We start from the raw sequence: 24,124 nt of genomic DNA on the forward strand, positions 1-24,124 counted from the left end.
GAGAGACTGAGCGAGAGTGGGAGGAGAGCATCCTGACTTGTACATTTCTCTGTATTGAGACAACAAACACGTAAAGTGGACAGTTGCAACAAGTGTAGGCAATAACCTGGAGTCAAAAATGTAGTGCATCTTATTTTATCTACCTTTAAAGCATTGAGAGCTTTACTTTTGGGTTCCTCTGTTTCATCTGAGCTATTGTCTTTGGAAACTGCTCACAAAAGGTCAGCTGAATTAAAAATGTCTTGGCAGTGGAGCAAACATCAAACTGATTCATAAAAAAAACAGCAGTCGAAATCGTTAATTGCAGCCTGACGCAGGTTCAAGACTTTTGAAGTAACTCTGCACTAATGTGGTTCCTGACCTCTCAGTGTCTGGCAGAGACTTTGTGGTTTGATATTAAAAGCCTGTGAGGATGTTATTTGTGTCCCCTCTCTATGAAGGTCCCCTCCATGTCCCTTTGTTTATGTGTAACAATGGCTTATTTTTAACCTGTTGGCCTGTTTAGAAGTAGAGAGGGGAGAGGAGGAGGAAGTGGTTGCAGGATGACAGATGAAGATAATAGCAGCCTCCTCAGTCTTCATCCTTCCTCTGTCCTCACTCACAGACACACAGACACAGACACACACACAGACACAGACACACACACACACACACACACACACACTCCTGGGATTTGTGTTGCTTCTTTGTTGAATATAAATCAGTTAGAATAACGTGTGAGCAGCAGACCACCACAGACATGAAACAACTGACACACAATTTACTCGTCCTTTGACAGCTACATGAAGAAGCTCAGACAGTTCGACCTTTGAGACGGGGAACCAGAGCAGCTCATTGGAGGGGAGTTCAGAAAGCTTCGGTTATGACTCAGTGCTCAACTCCAGATGAACTACACTGCATCCTTGAGCTTCTGAATGAGCCAAAATCACATTTTTTTTGCTGCTTTCTTTATCTGATATCTGTTAGGAAATAAACCCAAATTGAAGTGAGCTGTATAGCTTAGACACAGGGTGTAAGGGTAAAGCATATTTAAGAGCCTGCAGGGGTGGAACTTACAAAATACATCGACCTCAGCAGGGGTGCGTCAAGATTATTTTGACTGGGGTGACCCAACCGGTATGCTGACTTGTGCACACCCCACAAACAAATATAATTTATGTACCCTTTCTGTCTCCAATGATCATAGATCTACTTAAAAAACTAAAAGTGCATACAGATTTTATAATCCTGTGCATGATCTGTTCTTTTAAGGGTGCACCAGGTTTACAAATAAATGGTGCTGTCCCCTGTTGTGAACAGATATAATTATTAAAATGTCTAGACCCCAAAAATCCTAAGGTCCCACATTTTCTGATGTTTTGCTTGGAAAAAAATAGGTCTTATATTCAGGTACTTAAAAAAACGGCAAGCAAACACCTGCACACTGTCCAACCGTGAAATGATCAACATATCAGTACTGAGTGCATTTCAATGGTTGGACAATATGCAGGAGTTAGCTTGCAGTTTTTGATGGACTCTCCTACCCACCTGTCTTGGAAATAGATGTGTGAAGTATTCTACTATTTAAAATACTACCCCAAAAAATTTGCAACGTTTAAAAGCGAAGAAAGGTTCTAGCAGCCTGTTGAAGGAAAAGCCTTAATAGTTGAGATACCTCTGACAAGGTCAATAGCTAATGGAAGGCTTAACCTCCACTTACTTGACCCGAGTATTCCATATTGCTTCTTCTTTACATTTAAACTCTGCATTGTTCCTTCTACTCGTCTACCTTCAGTATAGCTGCTGGTTACGTTTTCCTCACCCCATTAATCATCCTGCATATCCCCAGATTTATCTTCTTAACCTCTGACCTGACCCCCAGACAGGTCAACACTGGACTGAACTGTATCTGAAGCAGATAAACTAACTCTACCTCTACCGTCTGCAGTGGTGAAAAGCTGCTTACACATCGTGGCATCAGAACAGTTAATCCCATAACGTCATAAAGGAATCAGACGGATTGAGAATTTTGCTGCAGAGACAGAACTTTAACTTCTAACTCAACATTTAGTTCATTTTGTTGACAGTATTTCAATACTTGAATTTAACTTGTGATATTACTACTTTGCACAAAGAATCAGAGCACTTATTCCATCTCTTATAGTAAACTGTTGTTGATGTTTGTTTGTTATTGTATCATACCTACATTAAGATGCCCAGCTCGCATTGGCTTACATGAGAGCATTGATTTATGGAGTCCAGGATCAGAGTACATAGTTAATTTATTTATCGCCAGAAGAAGATTTAGAAATCATACTAAAAACAGACTATTCTGTCTTCATTTGCAGGCTTTTGAGATGATACAAGCAAGCTTTAACGGCTGTTTTGTTGCTGAGTCGTTGCTCACCTTCGCAATCAACATTTTCCGGGCTTTGACGAATGATTTCATGAAACAGTAGCTCTGTTATGTCGTCATATTTTAAACAGTACAAAAGGAAATGGGACTCAGTAACCACTTCATCCAAACCACACAACTCACCAAGTCTGTTTCCTCTTCAAATCAACCTCAATAGCCACATAAATACTTGATTTATGATCAATTCTGAAATGACACTTTTGGAGGAAAATGCTCAACAACTTTTTTTTTTAGTTTACAAAAAGAGAATCCTAGATGTTTTCTTGAGTACTCTTTAATTGTTTTAGTAAAAAAATGGTTTTATAGCAAAATTTCATACAGGAAATGCAGCTCAAAGCTTCACAACAGAGAAGTGAGGGAGTTCGAGGGAGGGCTTCATTGATAATAGGATGGGAGACAAAAAACACTTGATAATGTAAGCATGAGAGAAAAGATATAATGCATCGGATAATATGAATATAAAACTCATGAAATTAATCATAACTCAAGAGTTAACAGCTACAATAAACAGACTGTTTAAAATGAAGCACTATATGCCATTTTAAAAGACGTGCAGTAGTGCGACGCAGAGCTTAAAACACATCTCTGTGTTTTGAACTGTTGGTCTGACAGAACATTTTGAAGACATCTTCCTGGAGTATACACACATTTTTAATCAACATATTCATTCGTTGCAGCCCAGTTTGTGATTCTGGGCCTGCAGAGAGGAATGAAATCCAGATTCTCGTCACAGCAGTAGCTTCTAGCATTTCATAACAGCCATGGAAATTTGTCATTTTACCCGTCCGTTCACTTAATCACTGTGAGCAGTTTGAAAGAGACTCAGCAGGATATTTGAAATTCAGCCGCAGTCCTTTTTTTCTCACCATGCGTCTGCTCTGGAATAATAGGCTGTTTCTGTTCCTGCTGCTTCTCCCTGTTTTTGTGTTTCTGCTTTTTTTATCTTATCTTTTTTAAACACTCCCGTCTGCAGGACCACACTCCAGGATGCTTAATCTGAGTTCTTATTGTTTAACTTCTGCTGAAGTTTATCATTAGTTAACAGGAAGTAATTAGTTTCTCTTCTGTCGTTGAGAGCAGCAGAAGAAGATATGCAGACAAGTATTCAATGCTGTTTTACTGCAACATTTTCTTCCCTTTCTTTTGAATTTTACACTTTAAATCCAGGCTTTGTTCTTCTTTGTTGCTTTATCTGTGCGTCTGGATTTTATCAAGACAGGTGCAACATTTCTCAAAGGCAGTTTGATTTGATTACTTCGTCAGTGCACATTTCCATTTCCCGATAGCCAATATCAATCTACTCCCTCCTGTAGAGAATACGGGCTTAAAAATGGTTAATATTTTTATCTGTAAGACATACATAAACAGTTTATCTTTAACAGTCCCAGACTTGTTCTAAATTACCACTGCAGCAAGCAATAATGACCTATGGGAAAAAATCCTGTTTCACGTCACACATCATCTGCAGACTATTCCTCTGAGTGTGTGTGAGCCAATAAACCTAAATCTGGTGGAGTAACACAACAATGTTTAGATTTCCCATCATCCCCTCTGATGACCTTTGCCCTTAAGAGAGCACCATGACTCTCATAGGATGCCTTCAGGATGTGCGAGTTAATCACTCTCTTAAAGAAAAAGATATGTGCACAGAGGGATTTTAAATAAACTTTTATTTTCCCCATCTTGTTGAATATTGACCAATCAAGATGAATCAAGAGAGACATTCAGCAGACACAGGGGAGTTTACAGAAGAAGCTTTCATGATTTGAACCAGGTTTTTCTTCAGTCCTGTACTTTACATCATCTGAGTGAGTCCTTCGGATGCGTTTCTCTGTTGTTCTCCTCCCTTCTGTGTTGCCCTCCTCCACATATCCCACTTCTAAAAAGTGGAAAGTTATGATTAATGGATGTTTTCCAAAGGCATTCTGGGAAATGTAAGATGTCCCTAATTGATTTATATGAAGACACAAAGTGGGCGTTAAAGTTATTACAGCGGCTCATCAGTAAAAATGATCATATTTGTAATGAAAGGATGAGACCCCAGATAAGACGCCGACAAATCCTTTACTAAGGGAGACTTATTTTACTCATCATCACCTTTCATTATTCAGTCTGGGACAACCATAGAGTAGCTTTGCATGACTGGCAGCTCAAGATAACTCCTTATTCATCTCATACTGTTGTCTGTGAAAACCCTCATTTCAGCCTCAGCCTGAAACGCTTTGTTTTGGCTGCTTTTCCAGCGATGTATAAAGTTAGACACAGCTCGTCTGAGTTACTTCTCACACAGCTTTGTTAGTCATGAAACAACCTAAATCTTATGCCTTCAGAGAAAATGTCTGAGGCTAGCTGTTAGCTCCTCTTTATACGTATCAGTGCCTTCATGGAAACAGCTAGAGGTTTCAATAACAGCTGAAATGCAAATCCAGGTCATTCTGGCCTTTGTGTACAAAGCAGTAATCAGTAAAATGGCGAGCACAAACAGCTTCATTGTGGCTTTCGTTGTCTCAAGAACATAAAAACGTATCTCTGTTTCCTTATGTCTCTGTCTTTGGGAAAAGAAAATAACTTTGACTTTCCTTCACTACTGAAAGAACACTTACGAGCAACTTCCCGAGACTGAATCAACAAGCTGCAAAGCTAAGAAATGGACTTTACTGCTTCTGGGTGGGGGTGTCCTTTCACATTGTAAATCCTGATAGACTTAGCCTGACTTCAGTTTCAGGCCAAGTCTCATGAAGTTCTCGAAATGAGCCGTTCAGAGAAGCCATAAAATACATCCAGGAATTACGTTGACATCTGTGTGTCTCGGAATGAAACTTCACTGAGATTTAGTCTGACATCCACCACTGTGAGATATATGTATGTTTTAGCATCATAGCTCTCCTTTAAATGTACAATCAGTCATATTCATTTAGCAGGACAGACTTGGTAGAAATGGAATATCACTTCTGGTATACTTCACTGACATGAGAGGGTGAGCTGGGGAACATTTCAATCTAGAAACTGACCGCTAGATTTCACTGAATAATCAAATTTTTACAAACTGTACCTTTAATTGAATGACATGTTCATGTGAGGTTGTCTGTTGGCAGGAGGGTTGGGTCCATGCTTGACTTTGTGAGAGAGCTTCAGGATGACTTACTGAGATGTGCGTTATGTAGTTTAGCAGATTTAAGATGTGTGAAGATTTGTATGGCATATGCCTACATTTAAATGTCCTTTAACCTGTTCCACCTCCCAGCAAGAAGTACAGACATTTTAGTGCCCATTTCTTCATTTTCTATAGGATTCCCTGGAACCTACCTCTTTCATTTTTAACTAAGGATAAAGAAAACACCTCTGGCTAATCCACATTATATCTAAAATATTATTCAGCCTTGCCTTAACATCTTTATCATTTGACCTGTTCTTGTATTCGTGTGGCCTCATAGCAGCACAGAGGATTAAACTGAGCCCAACAGAAGGGAGAAAATATCTGTGCCACAATACCAAACCAAGTCGTGAAAGGCCAACATTCCCCTGCTGCTTGATAAAAGTATTAGGTGTCAGCATTTCAAATATTTTTAGCGCTGTACGTCCTCTAGAGATTAAAAAAAAGTAATGGGGCAAACTTAATAATGGCATCCTGCTTCAGTCACCCAGTCTCATTGGATTTCTGTCTCTGAGAATTGATCCCACTGACTGGTGCTAAGGAAATTACTTTGATATGTAAGACATACTCTTTGATGAAATCACCTCATATCAACTCACACAGACTAAACCAGATCTGCTTCAACCTCCAGTTTGTCTGGACAGATCCATAAGTTTCCTCGTTCATCCCACTGATGAATTAGTTTTCCTTTATCCACTTTCATCTTCTGATTGATTCACCTTTTTGGTTTGGATGCTTGGATAGAGGTCTGTCGTGTATGGCTTTAAGGTCTTCCTCTCACATTTGTTTGCAGATGAAAGGAGGCATCGTTATGAGATGCAATGCAAAGTGGATGGAGAGAAATTGATTGTTTTTCCTCTCCAGGGTGGGCGAGACTTTATTGCGCTCTGTCTGCCTTCAAACCTTCAGCTCAGGAGATGTGTTTAATTTCCTCAGTGGAGGTTTGTCTCCGTCAGGATGCTCCTAAATATAAGTTAAAGGACACAAACAAAAGTCCTCATTTTCCTTGTCTCTAGTTTGCATGTCTCTCTTTGATCAAACAAAATTTGCACTGATATTCTGACTCATAGACAGACCCGTTAATTTATATTCTCGTTGCACTTAGTTTTGCAGCATTTTCTGTAATTTGTGTATAATGGGCTGTCATCATTGTGATGGTTGTGTGCATGTTGCTAGGTGTGTTTGATTTCTGCCTACAAACAACGTTATTCATCGGAAATATCTCTTCCTTTGAATGCTTCAGTTGCCAAGAGACACTGCTGCAGCTTCTTCATCTTTAGAGCTTTACGTCAGCAGGCTGGATCACACAGATGACTCTTATGACAGGGTCCGATGTGGGTTTTTGAAAGATGATAATTGTGTTAATATTTCAAAATGAGAAACACAAATATTATTTCTTTCTTTTATTGTAAGCTTGGATTCCTGGCAAAGTTGGTTCTGCAGCTGTTAGCAGACATATAAAGCATTCCAGTTTGACCCTGAGCTTTCAGATCATCTAAACACACTGCAGAAATAAATCCTTTAAAGGAATTCACTGGACTATTCTGAGATTTATCAACAGACACTCACAACTCCCCGTGCTCTACTGCCAAATCAGTGTCTGTTGTGTTATTTAAACTTCAGCAGAAACTATGTTGACCTGTTGTAAAATACTTTGCAATCCCTACCTAAGTGATGCTATAGGATATTTGCAAAACCATGGGTTGTAGAAGTTGCATATGAAGACACATACCTGAAGACCTGTGAACAGCTTTTAATGATTGAAATCAGTCTGTTCTTCTCTGAAGGTAATAAACATACAAGGAATTTGATATTTACATGATGTCGACTTTGTCTTTGTAAGCCTGCTGTGAGCTGCTTATTGCAAAAGTAATGACATCTGCTTGATAGTAAAAACTCTGTCCACACATAAAAACACATCCTCCCAGCTAGAAATCTACGTGCTAGATAAGACAGATTCTGATAAATAGGAAATATTGTCTACTTTTTGCATGCAAAAAGGCCGAAATGTGTCTTGTTTGACTTGTGTGTGCACAAATATGCCATCAAACCCACAAGGTAACACATTTACACAAGGTCACACGTTGAACATGTTATGCACACTTTGTAGTGTAGAAATCGTATTTGCAGTGGAAGGTTTACAACTTGCTTCCCTTGGTGAATATTGTTGATTACATTGTCAGTCCTCTGAGCAGTGAGGCTGAACCATAGACTGTATAAATAATGGACGTAGTATCCGTGACGTCACCCATCTGTTTCTGAAGCGCTGTTTTGAAGCCAATCGTAGGCGGGAGCCATATTGCTGCTGTCGATCGACTGTGACAAAGAGGCGGGCTTTGAGCCTCCTAGCCAACAGCTACAGTGTTCTCGCCTGTCAATCAAGTCAGCTGTGCCTCTCACAATGGAAACTCGTAATCTAAATATCTTCAAAATTGCTGCGTTAGAAAAAATTCACCCCCCGTACAGTGTGTGCCGATCGAAAAATGAGCCATCCAGACTACACTCGTCTTTTGTACCTGGCTGTAAACATGTTTTTGCTGTAAAGATCGGCTTTTTTGAATTGGTGTAGACCGAAGGTTGCCGCTTGGGCTTAACATGCAGACAGGATTTCATGTTCAGATGTCTATTGTAAAGCTAGCCTCAGAGGAGCTTCTCTGTGTGACTGAAGAGGTGATGCCGGTTATTGAGACCAGTGAAATCAGTGATTTTCACATATGTGGTCGTTGCTTTATTTGCTGGCTTCATAAAATGACTGAGCAGAGGCTTCTGACTTCTGTTTTCACTAGTGCCGACCCTCATGTGACATGACATGTAGTTCAAGAAAACTAGAGGAACTGAGCAGCGTTATGGAGATACATGATGAAAGATGAAAGTGTAGAAGAGACGGAGCCGAACAGAGAAACAATCAGAGAACAACAATGAAGGAAAATAACAGACAAGGTCGAATAAGCGAAGAGTGCTGGATGGATTCAAAGATGATTTCCAAAAACTGAAGAAGAAACAATTTATAACTTTTCATCAGCAACATGGTTTGACTGTCACAGCTGTGTGCATGATTAAATTTGTGCAAGGTGACACAGCAGACATCCTATACGTCTCACTTTCTGGTTGACCAGGTGTGTCACCCCTTCCTTTAATGTAGTGAGTTTATTAATGGGTGTGTTTGTTCGGCCTGCGATTTGACTTCTCTTGCTCTCATGTCTAAAATCAATATCCAGAAAATGAATATCACACATAGGGATCTTAAAATGGAGAAGAAAACGGAATCACAAGGAGATATGAATCAAACACAGATCCCTCACATCAACAATTGCGGTTACAGTTGAGGTCAAAATTATTAGCCCCCCTTGTGAAATATAGTTTATGTGTTTCCAAAATAACAAAGACAAATGTTCACTATGTTTGATTTGGATATTTTATTGTTGCAATGATTTAAAACAAGAAAAGGTAAAAATGGCACGTCCAAAATTATTAGCCCCCTGGCCTTAAGTAGTCAATAGTGCACCCGTTCTGAGCCATACCTGACAACAACCTCTTCAAATAGTTCTTTACAAGGTTGGCACATGTCTCTGGAGGGATTTTGGCCCATTTTTCCAATGCAAATTGTCCCAGCTGGTCCAAAATACATGGTTTCTGAGCATGGACGTTCATTTTGAGCACCCGCCACAGATTCTTCACAGGATTTAGATCTGGGCTCTGCACGGGCCACTCCAGGACCTTGGTTTTGGTGTCCTTTAAGAACTGTTTGACCAATTTTGACGTAAGCTTTGGATCATTGTCTTGCTGGAAGACCCAGCACTGACCAAAGCCTAGACTAAGAGCAGAGTTCTTCACATTATCCCTCAAAATGTCAACATAACTTTCTTTTTTCATGATACCATGCACCAAAACAAGGCTACCTGTGCCTGAAGCTGCAAAACAGCCCCACAGTAAGATGCTCCCCCCACCATGTTTAATTCTGAGGACCGTGTTCTTAGGATTGAAGGACTCTCCCTTTCTTGGCCAAACATGAACAACATCCATGTGCCCAAAAAGTTCCGTCAGACTAAAGGATGGACTTCCAAAACTCATCTTTACCTTTCAAATGTTCTCGGGCAAACTTCAGTCTGGCTCTGATGTGCCGCTCTTTGAGTAAAGGGGTTCTTCTGGGACGATGGTCCTGAAGCCCATCACAATGAAGATCCCTTACAACTGTGCTCCTTCAAACATCAACTCCAATGGAGGTCAGGTCAGCAACAATCATCAACAATCGCCCGGGGCTTCTTGCAGACATCTTTGATTACTTTCCTCTCCAAAGTTCTTGAAATCTTGCGTTTTCTACCATGCCCAGGTTTGTTTCTAACAGAGTTTGTCTCCTTGTACTTTGCAATGATTCCACGTACAGCTATTCTAGACACTGTAAAACACCTGGAAGTTACAGTATAGCCTTCCCCCTTATTATGAGATTCAATTATCTTCTTTCTGAGCTCAAGACTGATTTCCATTGTCTTTGGCATGGTTAGTATGAGTAGTCTCCCTCAATAATGTGTTCAAGTGCCCTGTTTGGAGTCCCTTAAGGAAATCTCAATGCTGTTCGAATGCTCATGTGTTGTTAGGAAACAAACTGACTGCTCAGGTGTGTTTTAAAAGTAAAAATTCACAGGGGGCTAATAATTTTGACCACCCCATTTTTCACTATATTTTATATAAAGTTATCCTAAAAATGTATTTTACATTCCAAAATGTACCAAAGCTACTAAAGAACACTGGTGAATGTTTGCTTATATCAAGTTTTATCAATGATGCAAACATTGGGCAGAATTTAAGGAAAATGTTCCAGAATTCCTGGGGGGCTAATAATTTTGACCTCAAGTGTACATGTTCAATGTTCTCCTTTGTTTAATCATTGAGTTTTAAAACAGAACTGTGTCCCAGTTGGAAGAGGAAGACGTGTTTTCTGTAAGTTTTCTTCACCTGCTCACGGTCACAGCTCTTGTTTTCTTTTCAGTTATTGTTAGAAGAAAACAAAGACAAAACAAACTACTTGGCTTCTCTTCACAGAAAGATTGTTCACATGGTTTGTTAGTAACATGGTGTTCAGTGATCACTTCCAAGGTATTAATGTGTGCGTGTGTGTGCTTGGGTGTGTGTCCGTGGATATACAAGGTTCTGATAAAACAATGCAGGAGTAAACTGTGTACTCAACAGATAGAAATGCATCCATTGTTTGGTTCTCATTGAATGATAATGTGATTATAAATGTCTGTGTGGATGTTGGTGTTTGTTTCTGTGGATGCTTAACGTCTCTGACGGAGGAGAAGCTGTCTGAGGACTACGTGAGAAGTAAAAACTGAACAGAGTTTGGATTATCTCAGGCCTCACCTTCAGTAATAAACGTTGTAATACTTTTACTTTCAGAGCTGTAATATGAGCAGGTCTCTGAAGCACATTATGGCTGTGTGATGATGCTCAGGGAGGAAACTATTGAAAGATCAGACGAAAGGTTTTATTGCACAAGTCTGGGTTGAGAAGGAGAGATATTTATTCACTGCTGTGGGTTGTTGTGGTTTAAAGTTCATACGGCAGACAGTACTGACCGGAAGCCATTGTTATTTTCAGTGTGTATAAGGTAGGTTTACAACATTGTATGTTTAGTGTGTCTGTGTGTGTGCGTGTGTGTGTGTGTAGGAGAGGAGTCGTCCAGCAGCATTTCATCAGGCTTTGATGATATGCAGGAAAACAGACACATGCAGAGTACAGAGGCAGAACACTAGCCTCTGTAATGCAATCCTGGAACCCATCTTCAATCACCTGACTTTAATGTAGCTTGAGTTACTCTCTATGAAATGATGTGTCCATGCAACGACTGCAAAATAATCTTCTGTTAGAAGTTACCTCTTACCTCCAAATCATTCTCACTTTTCAAGTTGCTACAGTCAACACTGCAAACAACCGCAACACATGGAATAGAAGGTCTAGTTTGGAAGTCTGTTGTCAATGGCCATGCCAGAAGCCCTGAAAAATTACTCATTGAGGCGATATCATCTTTAAATGTTAGTGAGTGGATTCAGACTGCTGGCGCTCTAGTTGGGCACGTAGAGATGAAATATTCACTTTATGTTAAATATAACATTGAGACACATATGGACACGGCACTTTGATTTGATCAGATAGGCAGTCTTCAGATTAAAGTTGGACTTCAGGATTTTGAGGTGGTTTATGGTCTGAGAAGTTGTCAAATGTTTGTAGATGATAGTTGAGAAATATTTGGGTTGATTCTTCATGCAAAAATTTTGTTTTTTATATTGCCTTTTCAACTTTTATGATTAACGTTTTATAAAGTTGACTCAAGGGGCATCACAGAAAAATTCTAATGTACCTGTACTGTTCGGTTAACATTCTATTCTATTCTATTCTATTCTACTGTGCTGTGCTGTGTTCTGTTCTATTCTATTCTATTGTGTTCTGTTGTGTTGTGTTCTATTCTAATGTGTTGGGTTCTATTCTATTCTACTCTATTCTACTGTTTTCTGTTGTGTTCTATTCTATTGATTTCTTTTGTGTTTTGTTCTATTCTATTGTGTTGTATTCTATTTCAATGTGTTCTATTGTGTTGTGCTGTGTTGTGTTCTATTCTATTCTATTATATTGTATTGAGTTCTATTATGTTGTGTTATTTTCTATTGTTTTCTGTTGTGTTGTGTTCTATTTTATTGTGTTCTATGTTTTGTTGTATTGTTTTCTAATGTGTTGTGTTCTGTTCTATTGTTTTCTGTTGTGTTGTGTTCTATTCTAAATAGTTGTGTTGTGTTGTGTTCTATTCCATTGTTCTATTGTGTTGTGTTCTATTCTAATGTGTTGTGTTATGTTGCGTTCTATTCTATTGGGTTGTGTTCTATTCTAATGTGTTGTGTTGTGTTCTATTCCATTGTTCTATTGTGTTGTGTTCTATTCTATTCTAATTTGTTCTATTCTCTTCGATTGTGTTGTGTTCCATTCCATACTATTCTATATGATTCTATTGGATTTTCGACTATTGTATTGTATTGTATTGTATTGTATTGTATTGTATTCTTTTCTATTATATTCTATTCTATTCTATTCTATTCTATTATATATTTGATTCAGGACTGATGTATTCTATTCTATTTTATTATGTTCTGTTTTCTATTATTCTATTTTATCTGTGTTCTTCTTTCACTAAGGCACGAAAATAAATGAACATCAGATAGTACAACAAAAACATTAGATTGTGTTTTGACGGATGTTTAGTATTTCACTTTCCTCTGTAACTTGTGAAACTTTCTTTAATTATTTCAGTATCTTTAAGTATGAATTTATGCAGATGGTAACACAAAGGTTAGCATCACTTGAATACCAAATGATTTAACCCTGCTAATTTATGTAGACTACTACAAAGCTAATGTTTTTATAATCAGCTTTGTGTCACAGGGTGGGTCAAGGAGCTGACTTCTGTCTAACCACAGTGCATGGCTCTCTTCCCTTTGGGTGTAGACAAGACATCAAATCACAGCACATCCTGTATTAAAGCTCTGGAACACTATTCATTGATAGGCTCTTTGACAGTTTAATCAGGATTGTGTCTAGATGTTTCCATGTTCCTACCATCATTCTCACATGCACAGTATCTCTGGCTCCATGTGAGAAAGTGGAAGGTAAAAATGAGTCCAAACAAAGAATGAAGAGTGTTTCTTCCTCTCGATTCAAAGCACTTCTTCCCAAAACCCCCTTACTCTCCTGGCACACATTTTCTCCTTTATTTCCCCATCCGTCTTTCCAGGAGACAGAATGTTTTTGTTACTCCAAACTAAAAGTTTCTTCCTCTTAAGAGTTCTTGGCATAAAGTTTGAACTGACACTGCTGTTAACATTCAGTCTGGTCAAATATCTGGGCTTTAACTGATCCAATGCCAGTAATATAGGGCTGTTACAGGAGTAATCCTAGCATAATTTAAAATATGAGCCATGAGGAGTAGTGAGTGCCATGAGTGGAAGGGAAACCTGTTTAGGGCCTGTCTAATTTTTTTTTTTACAATATTGGTATTTGTTGCCAATTGTTTCACCCATTCAGAACAGAATTATATTCTGCATCAAGACTTCATCTCACTGCTAGTAGGGATGAGTATTGGCAAGAACCTCACGATACGATACGCATCACGATACTTGGGTCACAATACGATAGTATCACGATATATCACGATATCACAATATTGTGATATATTGTGATATTCTACACAGTAAACTAAGAAAAATGGGGTTGGTGTATATATAATAAACAATATTACTCAAAATTGAAAGGACAAATTAGGTCAAAGGTATTTGATTGAAAAACAACTTTTCCACTTTATTGTTTTTTTAAATACTGAAGTTGCATTTTAGTTCCAACTCAGCTGAAATGTGAATTTTTATTATTACAAAAATATTGATACTAAGAGTTGAAATATCGATATCATATTGGAGGTCAAAGTATCGCGATATATTGCTGTATCGATATTTTTTCACACCTCTACCTCCTAGTCATAAACAGTTCAAATATTCTCCACATGAAATCCTTATTTTCTGTAGTTTGAAGTTTGCATTCACGTGTGTCATTTCATAGCTTGTCTTAAACTCAGTTGACATGTTTGGTATCATGTAGAAAGTGAAAGATTATTGTTTGATTCAAAGATTGAGCATTTTCTGAGTAATATGATTTTTAAAATCATGACAAAAATGTGATGAAAGTAATTATTTTTGGAGCATTTGAGGGTTTTAAAGATGGTACGGACAGATCTGGTATGTTCTAAATTAAACGGAATGAAGTTGTTTTGTTTGTTTGTTTGGAAAGAGATCCAAATCTGGATCACAGGTTTTCTTACCAATCAGCAGCTATTAGAGCGCCTGTGATGCTCTCCAGCTGAGGGAGGCTATACGAGGAGGCTGAGGTCTCCATGTTCAGTTGGGTGTTTGCTCACGAGAGGGTTCAGCTCCATCGGTTGGCTTTCTGTGTTTCCCCCCAATCAGTGACTCCCATTTCTCTTTTGGTTTGGGTCCAATTACTTGTTCGTCTATCATTGGTTAGAATCAGTGTGTGTCTATTGGGAGTCATATTTCCACTCACATCTTTCAGAAACCACGAGGGCCCGTTTCTCTTTTTTTTAAAGTGCAGTGCTCCCAAACCGCGACCTTGTGCTCCTCATGCTAAATAATTACACCCACTGAAGGGAACTTGCTGCCCTTTAGCCTAACAAGGCCAAAACTAATAACAAACACACATCTGCTACTGTGACCCTGAGTGGACAGTGGAGGGGAATGACTGGTGGAGTATGAACTTCCTGTCCCAGTACATGAGAAAATACACACACTGTCAAAGCACACACATAAACACCCCTTTATGCACTCAGACGAATGACCTGCATTCAAATTACAAGGGGGGCTTGCTTGAGGAAGTGTAATGATGGTGTATTTGTTTAAGTCAGTTTGGATTTAAGGTTCAAAACTAGATGTTAGTGACACTCATCTTCCCATCACCGAATAAGGTCCAAGCTGGTGTGCAAAATGTCGTCTACATACAGGCTTATGACTAAAAGGAAAATAAGATCAGTGTGTTGGGTTATTTCCCCTCAGAAGTCCAGATTGAGTCAACCATTTCTGTTATTAGATTGTAAGAAATCACACTGAGCTGGCAGCCAGTGAAAGACTTATAAAGGCTAACTCTATATCCTATAAGTCTGAAAATGGGTGCAATATGCCTTCAGAGGAGATCCCCACAGATTTTCCCAGTGTGCAACTTTTTGATGAAAAATATTGTCAATGTCTGTAGAAATTGATTTAATGTTTATCTAGAGATCCCAACATTCATCACACATTCACTCTCAATATCTGTGATTTAAGATCTCCATCTCCTAGATATTACAGCAGAAATGATTGTACTATGGTGCATCACAGTCACCTACGAAAATGATTCAATAATCAAGGCTGGATTCGATCACATGACCTCGGCTCTCATGGCCTGACGCCTACCATTGTCAGTCAACATGTGTGTTCAATTTTGAATTCCTGTTTGGTACCAGTAAGCATCTAAAGGACTTACTCAAACTGTAGCCTTCATTGTTGAAAAATGGAGCCATAGAGGAAGTTCACAAAACTGCTGTTCACTGGAGGCTGGCTCCAAGTCACATCCACAATAACACCCATATTAAAATGCACAGATTATAGCAGAATTAAACATGTTTACAGCCTGGTGCAATAATGAATTTGGTCATTTCTTTATTTGTACACAGTGCAGTGTTGATTGTTTATTCTTAATAAGATGATAATAAGACTAAAACTTAGGCATAGATTTACATAAATAAGGGTAAAACTGAGTTGACTGACAGCTAGGCTTGATGTGGCTTAAGTCCTGCCTCAGCTCCACCTCCTTGTCTGTCTCTAGGTTGACTGTAAGTTCAGTTAAGTCGATATATTTCAATTTAGCGACCGTCATCTATTGTCTTCCAACCATCCAATGCAGTCTGAGCTTCACAGCCCTAGGTCTGTTTATAAGATCTTTTAGTGCAGTCTGGGGAAATTTAAATCTGCGCCCTTACAATTTCTCTGAGCTGTCTTAAAACACAGCATCTGGCTGATGTGCTGTCGTTACGGTTTTTGTATGAATTATAGGGAGCTAATATTCAGCATTTCATGTCAGAACAGCTTCTCTCATGATAACAACAAAAGGCGTTTTTAAGATTTTTGCAAAAAATCTCAAATAATTGAATTGCCTTTGTTCTTGTTTTTTTTTCAGAAACATGTGGAGGACCTTAACTCTCACATTGATAGTTGTTCTGGCGCTGGGTACAGAGGTGAGTGTGTGCCGGTCTGTTGTAAACACATAACCATCCATGATAAAAGCAATTCATTTCTTGGAAACAGTTTTGGAGTTTGAGCCCAACAATAACAATTTGGTAATGAAAAGACATCTGTCCTTCTTTAATATTCAGTGACAAATTTCCCCCAGGTGTCTCTGACGGAGGATGTGTGGTCCGTGGGGGCGGTGGAGAAGGAATTGGAGAAGCAGCAGCAGAATATCAGCGAGATATCAAACATACCAGGAGGATCCCGACAACAGATCCTGGCTGCTCAGTTTGAGTGCTACCTGAAGATAATCAATGATCCCCCACGGAAAGAAGAAGGTGATAAAACTGCACCTCTTGTTTCTTTAATCACAGCTCAGCTGATAACAGTTGCCCTGCTGGAACTTACAATCTCTAATGTTATTAACACATTATGCTTCTGGTGGATGGAGATAAATGCTAATCGCATAACGTGTTCAATTTGCACTACTGAGGTTGTGTCATGAAAACCCTCCCTCTGCAAGAGTAGTCTATTAAAGCACAAGGAAAAATTCAATCACAGGATATCCTTTTATTACTAGTTTCATTTCCATTGTGCTTGTTCTGATTAACCTCGCCTTCAAGTCTATGGGCTCCTGCTAAAGCACCTCTGTGGTGCTGGAATACAAAACAAAGATTTAGCTTTCAGTGTTTGATTGGAAGGAAAACAAGAACTGATGCATTCTGTTACAACAGGGACGCTGTGGTAAATGTTAATAAAAACAGATTTTGATATTTCAAAAATCATTTCAAGCCTTTATTTAATTGAAAATAGCGTAAAGACAACATATCAAATATTAAAACTGAAAATGGTATATTCTTGTAAGAAAAATATGTGCTCATGTTCAATTTGTTGACAGCAACATTAAATCAAAAAAGTTGGGACAGGAGTTTGTTTCCCAACATGTGGCATCACCTCCTTCCCGAATAAAACTATAAATGTTAGGAGAAACACTGGGAGCAGTTTCTGGAGTCTTGAAAGTAAAACGTTGTCTCATTGCTTTATATAGGATTTCAGCTGTAGACCAGTTTAGCACCTGGACTCTTCTACTACAGAGCCATACTGTTGTAATATGTACAGAATGTAGTTTGGCATTGTCTTGCTGAAATATTTAAGGTCTTCCAGAAAAGGTCATTGTCTGGATGACAGTATGTTGTTGCTCCAAAACCTGTTTATATTGTTCAGCATTAATGGAGCCTTCCCAGACGTGTAAGCTACCCAATGCCATGGGTACTTATACATCCCCATATCATCAGCGATGCTAACTTTTCAACTGTGTGCGTCTTTTTCTTTACTTTGAACTAAATCTTAGAATGCAAATAACAGAATGCTAGCATGTTTACGTTGTATGAGTAATTGTTATGTAGCAATCCAGCAAGCTTAAGGGGATGACTGTCAACTCAGCCCCTGTGTTGAAACTAGCCAAAGAAGCATCAGATGCTAGGCTAACAACTGCTGTAGGCGAGGTCAACTCTACCACATAATGTAGCTCATTTCTAGACACTCCAATCCAAACACGAGTGTCAAAGTAAGATTATGTTCAATTTGGCAATTTTTCAACTTTACTTTGCAATTGGAAAGTCCAGTCCTTTTTGCACTGCTCTTAGATGCAACACACGAGTTCTTCCACCTGCAATGATTTTTTATATTTTTGCATCTCAGTTTGAGACAATTCTCAACAAATGCAAAACAATATCGGTTGACACAGAGTTTGTTGTTTCAGCTCAGTCTTCCCCTTCAGCAGCTAGCACAGTGTGTTTGGTAAGATTAACATATTGAGTGGACTATGGGTTGTGTCATTATGCAATAAAAAAGCAATAAAAGCCTAACAGTTACTTTGAAAATTTACTTCCATTAAGATTTTCTGGTTTTCTGATTTAACTTCTAAAAATGAAAGAAAGCTAGGCAGGAAACTCTAGATGATATATGAGCGGCTGGTATCCTCTGATTCAGAAAGGTCCTGAAGTACTGTTGATTCGGAGTCCCACTTATGACAGTTGTAGTTTTCTTGGTTCATGTCCTCACAGTTTGAAACACCTGCACCAGAAGGTGAAGTGGGATCCCTCCTGCTCTTTAGTCAGCTCTCTGCTGTGCTCCCTGCCAGAGACACCCATGGATCACATTTGCTTGATTTCGCGCACACTAATTCCCATCTCCATGTATTTACTAAAAACTGATTTTAGACTTTTCTGATCTGCCTAGCTTTATGTCAACATTTATGATAAACAGCTCACATGAAGCCAGTGCTGGTTTAAGTCAATGTAGATTTAGTAGTATGCTTTATTGGTTGTTGTACCTGTCAACAGTTTTTAGTGTTTGCACTGATGAGAGAGAGAGGGAGAGGAAGTGAGTTTGAAAGAAAGGAAACTTGCCCTTTGTCTCTTTCCCTCTGCCTTTTTAAACCCGCTCCGTATTCATTGCTTTGAAATGTTATTTTCTGCTTTGTTTCCCAGCATGCCACAGTGCAACCTGGTACCCCCAGGTTTCCGTCTATTGTTGACAAGCTTAGTCCAGGCGGTTGGAAATTTAGTTTATTTAAGTGTGACAAACCATTTATGTTGAATAGATAATTTATATGACTCAGCCTGCCGTGAAGTTTATTAAAAATTCAACAGAAAATGAGAGACATTAACGATCATGACTCATTACACAGCTGTTCCTTTTTAGTCCTGAATAATAATTTATTTCAATCGACCTCCAAACCTGTAATTTTCTTTGTCTGATTTATGTAAAATGGATGAATACTGTGTTTGTGCTCGATTTTCTCCTGTGCTCTTAAAGGCTGACAAGGACAAGGGGATATTTTGTTTGAATGTGTTGCTTAAAATACCAAACCTGTCAAAAGACTCAACTTTAATAAAGAGAAACAGACACAGGAGAAGTTTAAATTTAAGTAATATGAATGTTGTGTGTTTTTTGTACGCTTTCTCTAACGAGGCGTTATTATAGAGACATATTTCATCTACATCATCTACAACACATGTGACTACAGCTTTGACTCAGCTTTTCTCTTTTTAAAATCCCATGGAGGGAAGTATAAACACTGTCAAAGCAAAACCCCAGATGTTCAGATCAAACTGTCAAATGTTTAAAAACTTTAGCACAAGCATTTACTGAGAATAAAAAGTTCTTGATTCCTAAAATTCAACTTCAGTTCCCCCAAAACAGAAACACAGAAAGGAATATTTAACTGCTATTTCTGCTTGTGTCTTTCCGGGGGATTCTCTGGAAGTTTACTCTTATGCTAAATTAAAACAGAAGAGCAGCAGGAGGTGTTAGCAGGATAAGGAACCAAATGACCAATGAACCAAAAAAAGTGACATTAAACAATCCAAAAACTCTGACGTAAGTCTTTTGAACCACAGAAGGATAAAGGGCCTCATTTGTGCATAAAAAGTAACCTTCATGGTGCTCTTTCCATCTCTTCATTTCTACTCCTCCACCGGCAGCTGTCTGATTAACCTCTGACATGTTGGCTGCACTTAAAGCATTAATTCTTACATTAAAGTCTATCTGAAAAAGCCATGGCAGTCCTTTTGAGATTGAAGGCACTCCCTGCACAGATCTACACTGTTTAATGTCTGCAAGCTTTACAAGTTCATGTGCATACTGCCCCCTGTAGGAGTATACTGTAACCGTACGTGGGATGGCTGGCTGTGCTGGGGGGATTCGGCTCCAGGGATGTCCATTCAGATGTGTCCTGACTACTTTCTTGACTTTGATCCTGCAGGTGAGGCTGGAATACACACACACAATGACCAACTTGTTAATGAAGCATGACATATTTTTTATTTTTTATTTGAATGTTGTTATTTTTTTTGCTAATGATTTAATGTTCTCCACCCCTACAAACCAACACAAGCAGTGCAGTGATTTTATAGCTTCTTGGGGTCTACTTAGCGCCTAAAGTTACTTAATTCAAACTGTAAAAAATGTATGTGTAAACTAAAATGTCTTTCACAGAGAAGGTAACCAAAGTGTGTGATAGTAAAGGCAAATGGTTCCGGCACCCAGAGAGCGACAGAGTCTGGTCGAACTACAGCCAGTGTTCGGCCCTCACCAAAGAAACCCACAAGGTAATGAAATGTGGTGAAACCGATGTGCTTGAAACCGAAGGACTTGTAAAGGTTTCACATTCGATCATTTAGAATGACATGTTTTTATTAATGGAGGCAAAGAAGATGTAGTTGTGGCTCAGGAGGAAGAGCATGCAGGTTGTTTACTTACTGAAAGAAAGTTGAACTACCGGCTCTTCCAGTTGCAAAGGTGTACATGGATGACTTGTGTTGAGCTCTTCGAGTGGTTGTGGGGACTAGAGAGGTGTTATTAAAGTGTAGACAAATTTCTTTAACAGATGGATGCATTGCAACCATGAGACATAATGTTTTCATGTGCAGCCCCATTAGGTTTGACCATCATGGTTGATCTTCTGCATGTATCAGAGAAAACCTCTAAAACTCTGGGACCTTTACTGCAGATTTGGAGATTACTGCACAGCTCAAATTTCAACCTCACTTTACATCATAGGAATTAGAACACACCAATTTGTATATATAATTCTATAGCTGTATAGTCTAAATGAGCTTTGAATGATTTCTTGTAGACTTCATCTCAACAGGTACAGTCTATACTGATTTTAACTTGCAAGTCATCAAGGTTTTATCCCACTTGAAAGATGGTGACGCTCACCTGCTGTGAACAGATATTTCAGGAATCTTCATTGCAGACATGGTGTTGGATGTGGTCCATTGAACCTCATCAGATTGCCATTTAATTTTAACAACATGAGCGTTATTTTCTTCAGTGCCTCTTTATTATTTGAACTTCAGGAAGCACTTTGTTTTCAGAATGTCCCCAAAAGGCTCATAAACTCTACAGATGTTTCCTTCCTGGAAACATCTGTAGAGTGTGACTGTACAAAGATGCAACATATCTCAGCAGTGCACCTGCTCCACTGTGCTGGTTACGACCCTCGGTGTGGCCGTTATTATGGGTGGTAAATTTCGATCTATTTTTCTTGAAGTGATCCTTTTTTGTCTCTACAGCTGGTCTTCAGCCAGTACTACCTGGCCATGGTGGGTCACTCCCTGTCTATTGTCTCCCTCATCATCTCTCTGATCATCTTCTCCTACTTCAAGTGAGTCGTGTGTTTTCAAATGTCTCATCTGTAATGACGTGTCAACACTTATTCTGCAGACGCACTTCTCCTCAGCTTTTCTGGTTTTCTGTTTTAACTTCTGAAAATTGAAGAAAGCGGGTAAAACAGCTGCGTTAAGTGAGGCAGGAAACTCTGGATGGTGAGTGATGCAGACTGCAGCTGTAGTATGTGAGCCACTGGTATCATCTGATTCAGCAAGATTCCTGCTTTAGCACCAAAGTTTCTCCCCTCACTCTTTCAGTCTGTGGAGTTTTGTTCTTCCTCTGTAAACTTCGGTTCTTCACGGTGTCCATGTGTGTCCACAATAAAGGGCGTGTCATTGTCACTGTCAGAATCAATCATTTTTTAGTTTGGTTGTATTTTTGTCTCTGTTGAAGGTCAGTGTCAAGCTCTTTGGAAACAGTTATTATTGTTTTAAAGGAACTAAAAAGAAACTTGTTTACAAACTTGACCTTTCCCTCTGTTCTGTCATTCAGGAGTCTCAGCTGCCAAAGAATTTCCCTCCACAAGAACATGTTTCTTTCCTTCATCTTGAACTCCATCGTCACGATAATCTGGCTCTCGCTAACTGTTGCTCTCGCTAACGACCAAGACATACACAGCAGCATCCAAGTAAGCTGTTCAATTTAACCACATTGTACAACTTCTGCTTCTCTTGCTTCATATCTAATAATATCCATTTCTCATTACAAACTGTGAGTGGATTTTAATATATTTTTTAAAGGCTTCAAATCTGCATTTTTTTTCATTCCTTGTCTGTCAGGTGAGCTGTAAAATCCTAGCAGTGCTGGCTCAGTATACGGCCACTTCAACCTACTTCTGGATGTTGTGTCAAGGCATCTACCTCCACACTCTCATCATAGTGGCAGTGTTTGTTGGGGAACAGCCGCTCTTCTGGTACTATGTCCTGGGATGGGGTGAGTGGAGAAAGTGGGATATATTGAAGCGTGCTCCAACTTCTACCTGTCTGATATGGTGAGAATACAGAAACCACAGGCAGAGGACACAAAGGCAAACTGCACTGACAGAACTGAAGGTTACAGTAAGGTAGAGATGCTTTTCTGCTTTCACAAACATTGTGATAGTCCTCTCAGAGAGCTCCCAACTCTCAACAAGTTCTAGCAAAGAGCCCAACTGAGGATTGGTCAAGGAACAATCTCAGAGCATGAAGGGAAAGAAACTTTTATCCAGTGCGGAGGCGTGGTGATTGGTTGATCCAAAAAAAGAGGAAACAATTTGAACTTTTTTGTTTGTGATGATATGAAATGAATTCAGAATTTTCTGAGTGTTGAAGGTCTTGTTTGACTATTTATTTAAATGAAAGTGAAATGTTTTAGTGGAGACAGCTGATTCCAAGGTGGAAAGTAATTCTTACAAATTAAAACACCAAAACATGTCTTCATAAAAGCCCCTGAATGTGTCAGTATTTTGATTTTATGTGAGTCTTAAGTGTTTGTGTTGCACTGAGAACACCATTTTCATCCTTAATTCGGTACAGAGATGTAACCTTGAATGGATGTAGCTGCGTGTGGATAAGTGGGTTTTTCAGTTCAGCTCTTATTCATGAATCCAGCTAATGGATCCTTTTATGTCTCTCGAAGGCAAACATCTCTCTTTCTTTTTCTCTAGCTGTATAACCTGCAGAGGTGAAACGAGTTGGCATCTTTGATTTTAACCCAGTATCAACCCTTGCAAGCACATAAACACACTCTGGAAAATTCATTGCTTTTCCTAATGTGGCGGTCAGAAAACCAGGTGTTTCAGTGTGGACCCAAAAGCACAACCGGAGGCAGATGAAGCAGTTAAGTGAATTTATTCCAGGGTCCAAAGCGTGAAGAAGGAATCCAAGAAGAGGTGAAGGCTTGAGACGTGAGGACGTGAGAGAGTGTGGCAGTGTGGCAGGGATAGGGCGGCAGCACTGGGGGCTCGTGGAGGCACTGGAAGAATGAAGGACAGCATAGTTAGTAACTGTTACAAACACACAAAGCTGGAAAACTCGAGCAATTGAAAATTCACGAGAGAACTCTAGAGAGCAGGCCGAGATGTGGGAATAATCTGGCCTCACAGCAGGGCTTAAATGCAGGTGGTGATTGCAGTTAATCTGGTGCAGATGTGAAGGTGCAGGTGAAGCAGCCCAATCTCTGAGGAAGAGAGAGACTCCACAAAATAAACCAACTTTAAATATGACTCCACAAATATTTTCCAAACAAAATGCATTATCTTGTGAGATGCGTTGCACATTTAGGGTATATCTTTAACATTAACTCCTTTAATAGTTCATGCACAAAGTTTAACAAAATTTGACAAACAACTCATGAGCTTCTTTCATTCATTAAAGTTTTTTTAAAAAGTAGAAAGAAACTGAACAACAGTTATTTAATTATGTTGAACATATATGAATAAAACATATATTAGTAGAGGCGCTGTGAGGACAGCTATAATCAGAATCAGAATCAGCTTTATTCGCCAAGTATGCTTGAACACACAAGGAATTTGACTTTGGTAGACTGTGCTCTCTTTGTACAAGGCATTAGAATAGGAATAAGAATAAGAACTACAATAAA

General features: G+C 39.0%; 1 protein-coding gene across 2 annotated transcripts in view; it reads left to right on the forward strand.

Moving 5' to 3' along the window:
- The window catches only part of calcrl2 (calcitonin receptor-like 2), a 38,413-nt gene that overhangs the window by 5,961 nt on the left and 8,328 nt on the right, over positions 1 to 24,124 (forward strand). For both annotated transcript variants that reach the window (XM_034696692.1, XM_034696693.1), the window contains exons 2-8: positions 16,314 to 16,371; positions 16,527 to 16,701; positions 20,025 to 20,132; positions 20,366 to 20,478; positions 21,448 to 21,539; positions 22,037 to 22,172; positions 22,324 to 22,477. In XM_034696692.1, coding sequence (XP_034552583.1) covers positions 16,314 to 16,371; positions 16,527 to 16,701; positions 20,025 to 20,132; positions 20,366 to 20,478; positions 21,448 to 21,539; positions 22,037 to 22,172; positions 22,324 to 22,477 — 836 coding nt within the window. The remainder of the gene's footprint in view (positions 1 to 16,313; positions 16,372 to 16,526; positions 16,702 to 20,024; positions 20,133 to 20,365; positions 20,479 to 21,447; positions 21,540 to 22,036; positions 22,173 to 22,323; positions 22,478 to 24,124) is intronic.

This window comes from Notolabrus celidotus, chromosome 11, assembly GCF_009762535.1.
Source record: "Notolabrus celidotus isolate fNotCel1 chromosome 11, fNotCel1.pri, whole genome shotgun sequence".
NCBI lineage: Eukaryota > Metazoa > Chordata > Actinopteri > Labriformes > Labridae > Notolabrus > Notolabrus celidotus.